The sequence below is a fragment of the Lactuca serriola genome, chromosome 6 (assembly GCF_051521515.1).
Source record: "Lactuca serriola cultivar US96UC23 chromosome 6, Lser_US96UC23_V15, whole genome shotgun sequence".
In the NCBI taxonomy this organism is placed as follows: Eukaryota; Viridiplantae; Streptophyta; class Magnoliopsida; order Asterales; family Asteraceae; genus Lactuca; species Lactuca serriola.
Window position 1 is genome coordinate 144,721,780 of NC_136413.1, and position 5,832 is coordinate 144,727,611.

Below are 5,832 nucleotides of genomic sequence, written 5' to 3' on the forward strand. Positions count from 1 at the left end.
GCAACCTAAAAGATGTGTTATCAACAACATTATAAAATATAACCGATCTCCTAAGAGGAGATATCTGGAAAATATGAAAAATCCTGAAATTCCACAAACTCCAAAATGAAAAAAAAAAAAAAAATCACCATCGCATTAAAAGTCTTCATTTGCTCAGTTGTCAAACGCACCGAATCTACCCAAGTGATAAGGGAAGAAAAAGATAGACAGTCGGAAACCTTCACCCCCTCCCCAACCAAAGAGCAGTCCTACACATAAAACTGCTAAAGAACACTCCGAGAGGACATGAGCAACCATGTTCACCATAGACGAGCAACAGGGGACGCGTAATCTCGACCATTAATATTTTCATTTAAAAACGAACTTGTTTCTCATATTTTTTTAGCAATATTTTATTATCATTTGATCTAGTATTTATATTTGTGTGTATATACTTACAATATTTTAAACTTGTCAAGGTTTAAATAGTAGAAGATTTTATAAAATTTTACATCCTGATCATTAAACTCTTATCGTAAAACTAACAATGGAGATGGTAGCAGCAATGGAGGATTTTTTTTTTAAGTAGCAAAAAATTTTATAAAGAAAAAAAAACTAGCAAGAAGCTAGGAAAAACACATTACAAGAGAAGGGTAGCAAAAGCAAGTTTATGGACCCAATTAGTCCAATTAAGCTTAGCTTTTCTACATCTATTAGAAATCCAAAAAAACGCCCTCTCAATAACCTCATCAAAAATCATGGATTTCCTATGAGTGACCATTCCAAAAACTGTGGAGTTTCAGAAATTCCATAAGCACCAAAAAATAGAAAAAATAATTGCTTCAAAAGCCTTTTCGTTGCTCATCCTAAGGAGGACCAAATCATGCCAAGAAAAAAGATTACAAATCATGCCAAGAAAAAAGATTAGTAATGGTGAAATGATCAAGATGATGAACATCCCACCATATAGCAATACGGCTCCATATATCAATCAACTCCTTGCATCCTACAAAAATGTGATCAATAGTTTCTATATGACGAAGGCACACCAGACATAAGATGGACTACAACTCCAAACCACAATAAAACAATCTCTCCCTAGTAGGAATACTCTCATTTCCAATCCTTCAAATAAGAATATTAACTTTAATAGGGACCCAATTATTTCATTTAGTTTCCGAACCTATAACACCAAAGTACTAGAATCAATAATAGCAGCGATGGAGGTTATTGCCAAGTAAAATTACTTTTTTTAAAGAAAATGAGTGTTGTTATATTTATCTGGAACATTTTTTGATTATATTTTTAAAAAGTCAATTAATTTGTCTTACGATAATAATAATTTTAATTTTAGTTATGAATAACTTAAAGTGTTGCATGCTTTAAAGATATAATTTCCATGACTTGTTGGTCGTTTGATCGTTTAAAACATATTTAATTAAATATCAGCTAACTTTATATTATGTATTTAAATTATTAGGGAGGTATAAATGAAAAAAAAAAGTGTAAAGTATATATATCTTTTGTCCACATGTTTAGGTGTTTTTGTTTTTATTTGATATAAGAACACTTTTCTTTTCTTTTTTGCTCCATAACTTATTGTTTCATAACATTTTTATTGGGTTAGCACTTTTAAATTTAGAAAAATGATTTTATATTTTTATTACCTTTTATCTATTAAAATACTATAAATTCAGTATCAGTGAAATATAATACTTACTAAATGATAAAACGCCATGGCATTTGCCTTCACGTGCACTACCACGTGCATTACAATAGATGACAAATAACGCCGTTAAGTAACTTCAAAACCATTTCAAAAAACACACTCACACTCGTCCGTTACCGTTAAATGTAACGAAGGTCAACTAGATATTTCTACACTCAAAATTTTAAATAAATATAAAATATTTATCCTATGGAACCCGGTTTTAAAGAACCACAAGAGGATCCGATCCTAATATATCACTGTACTCATGCTGATAGTCGTCTTCGGGTGAAGACAAAGACCCGATACAAAAATCTTTACCCGACCCGAAAAACATGTCCACCGAGTCAGCATCTTGAAACAGTGTAGAAACCTGTAAGGTTGTCGGGTCGAACATACTTTGGAAGTCGTAGTAATCGGAGGTGGAGAAATGGTCGTCGAACGGCCGGAAATCGGAAAAGGTATCGGGAACTCCGGTGATATCCGAAGCTTCATGTGATGTGGTGTTGAAAGTACTGTTGTGAGTTGACTCAGTTGCTGACTCGTCGGTTGAAGTTGAGGGGAAACAGAGAACGGATTTCGGTGATGTGGTTTCGTTGTAACCGGAGGAAACAGAAACAGGTGAAGGTTTCTTCTCCGGTAATGGTGGAACAGTGAAGTTCGTGAGCGCATCAGGACCACGAAGCTGGATAGCTGCGTTGTCGTACACCATTGCAGCTTCTTCAGCAGTATCAAAAGTACCAAGCCATAACCGGACACGACGCATCGGATCTCTAATCTCCGCCGCCCATTTCCCCCATGGCCGTTGCCTTACGCCGCGAAACTTCTTACCTGAACCGACCTTCAACCGTTTCTCCGCCGGAGCTGCCTTTTTCCTCAATTTATCTCCGGTTTTATTCACCTTCTTATTAACAGTATCACCATCTCTTGATCCAGCTTCAATCGTGACCTCGTTGATAAATTTCCTGACTCTTCGCCGACGAATCAGTTCTGCTTCTTCGTCACCGGAAGAATCAGTGGCATAAGCGTCAGTCACCGACATCCTCACGACTCTACGACCTACAGTGGAGCTATTCACCACCGGAGACTTCCGCCGAGAACATTTTTCCGGTAACAAATTGGTAACCATTGTAACAGTAGTTTTGTGCACAGTACGCTTCTCTGGTGTCATAACTTCTCGATTTTCCAAGACAGTTAGCTGCTTAAAATCAATTTGTGTGAGTTTATCAGATTCGCATTGAAAAGGATGAGAGCGTGCAAAAAGAGGAGATTTCGAGATTCCTTTATCTATAGAAGAATAAAGAGGTTTCTATAAAGCGTGAAGAATACTCGTGGAAGATAGAAGATTAAAGTGGTATTATTAATATCTGAAAGGAGAAAAAAGCTGCAGAAAACGAACAGAGAAACAAAGAGGAGGAGGAGGAGTTTTCACCGGAGTTGCATTATGCGGAAGAAGCCGGAGAGTGAGTGAAGAGAGTGGAGAGGGTTTAGGAGGAAGAAGAAGGTTTAGAGAAGGGTAGACCACAATATTTGCCATTTATAGAATTCTACCGACCTCAATTTTAATTTTACTCATAATTTTTATTAATAAATATATTATATTTTATATTAGTTTCGTTATATATAATCCTGAGCGTTTATTCTATAAAATACTTAGTTTTAATTTTTTAACGGTTTAAATGTAACTTTTATTTCTCGTCAAAGACTCAGTAATCAGTATTACCTGTTTATTGTTATTTTAGTCATGGAATCGGTTATTGCTATAAAACCTTTCTTTTTTTCCTTTTTTTTTTTAAAAAAAAAAAAATAAACTTTAACCTACTCATTGTAATTTCATTAAACTGAGCCGGTTATGAATAAATAACCATATATTCCACTAACTCACCTATGTCTTAATTATCAATCAACTAAAAGTAAAACCCCAAGTCATGTTTATGTTTTTTTTTCTTTTTTTTAGAACATAATGAGTCTCTAAAATGATTTCTTCTACAAGATATAAACATAAACTTAATAAGAAATACTAAAATATGATTTTGCTATTATAAGGATAAAACTCTTCTATTTACCTTTAATTTTATTGTTGTTTTCATAAAATTGAGTATGTTTTCGAAGATAGTCCTAAAACTATTTTCATAATGTCTGATTTTAATATTGTATTGAGAGTTTTAGACAATTTTACAAGTAAGTTGCTATTTTTTTTAACCTTTAAGCTTATTTTGTCCCAAGTATTTATTAATGTTTTATAGTGAGTATTAAATTTCTTCTAACACTATATGAATGAATGGAGGATTTTAGACTTTAACTTCATGTTGAAAAACCATAATTGAACTTTTTTTTTGAAAAAAAAAATAGATTTAAATAAAAGAAATCAAAAGATATATATGTAGTATTATGGAGTTAGGTACCTAAACTTATATAAGATTATTAGGTATATTCACTTTACCCATATATATATATATATATATATATATATATATATATATATATATATATATATATATATATATATATATATATATATATATATATGGGTAAAGTGAATATACCTAATAATCTTATATAAGTTTAGGTACCTAACTCCATAATACTACATCGGTTTGTATCATATTTACATTGTAATTGCCTAAGGTTCTTAAACTTCAACCTCATAACTTGATTACTTCCAAAATCTTTGGACTTTCACCAATATCTTTCTTTTACATCACGTCTTTCTATCGAATACCACCTGTTGGGCTTCATATCCTACCGCTACAAATGAAAGGATGTAGGAGAAATATAATGATGAATTTCCAAATTTTTTTGAAGTAAATCAAGTTTAAGGATTAAGTTTAAGAACATTGGATGATTGCAACGAAAATTTAATGCAAAATGACGTAGTTTGATGAGATTAGGTACCTAAGCTTATATAAGGTTGTTAGGTATATTCACTTTACCCTATATATATATATATATATATATATATATATATATATATATATATATATATATATATATATATATATATATATATATATATATATATACCACTTTGAATTATCTGTAAATCATAGAATATTGAAATTTAAAGTACGAACTACGAACTAAAATGGTTTTAAAGTACAAGTCAATTGCATACAATTTGTTCCAAAAAAAAAAGGAGGACGTGATATTGGAGGGTTTAATGTGTTGTAGTAAATAAAAGATAATGGATCATTTCGAGTAAGCCGTGGATTTAGAAGTCTAATTGCAAATTTATCCGTTTTAACGTGGAAATGTCTAATCGATAAGACTTGACAAAATGTTTGGCATTCACGGTGGCAAATGCTCGGTGCACTCGGTGTACACCGTCCTTCATTGTTCGCATGTCGAATTGGGTAGCATTTCACAGCATTCAATTGCCGTTGAGAGAGAAAGAGAGGGGTAACCGATAAAATTTCTTAGACACCTTAATTCAATAGTAACAACTTTTATTTTATTTTATTTTATTAAAATTTTATCACTATAAATACAACCTACATCCATCATTTTACACCACAACAAATCATTCATCTCTCAAAAATATCATCATCATCATCATCATTATCCTTATTTTTTTTATCTTTTCATGAATTAGATTTCTTGCTACAAGCCCACTCATTGTTACTAATTCAGTACAACAAGAATCAGATGATGAATTGATACATGTGCAACGCAGACAAAGAAGATATATATATATATATATATATATATATATATATATATATATATATATATATATATATATACAGAGAGATTGTGAATCAGTCCACCAACGTCTGATGCATGATTATTTTGAACATGCTATTTTTGAAGGTTAATACTTTTTACGTAGGATCCTAATGCACAACCATTTGTTTCAGTTTATAGTAAATGAGCCGAAAGTGTTCACATTCTTCCAATAACGTTTAGATGCAAGAGGTACAATCAGATTTCATCATTTACAAAAATACACAACTGTAATTCGTATGGTAGTATATGGCACCCATCTCGATGCACAGATGAGAGTGTTAGGATGTCCGCACGCACCGTACATGACAGTCTTCACAAATTTTGCAAGTATGTGATGAGGTTGTGCGCTCCACGTTATTTGTGTTACCCTACTGCAAATGACATAAGACAATTGTATGAACATCATGCAAACATGCATG

The 5,832-nt window shown here is 32.1% G+C and overlaps 1 protein-coding gene across 1 annotated transcript; it reads right to left on the reverse strand.

Annotated features, from left to right (window-relative positions):
• Window positions 1-1,676: 1,676 nt before the first annotated feature.
• On the reverse strand, window positions 1,677-3,196 carry LOC145057016 (ethylene-responsive transcription factor CRF2-like). The gene has a single exon (XM_079004766.1). It carries the CDS (start codon window positions 2,856-2,858, stop codon window positions 1,911-1,913), a length of 948 nt encoding a protein of 315 aa, XP_078860892.1. The 5' UTR covers window positions 2,859-3,196; the 3' UTR covers window positions 1,677-1,910.
• Window positions 3,197-5,832: the final 2,636 nt, after the last annotated feature.

Coding starts and splice junctions, on each gene's coding strand:
- LOC145057016 (XM_079004766.1), bottom strand. CDS start 2,858: ATGACACCAGAGAAGCGTACTGTGCACAAAACTACTGTTACAATGGTT.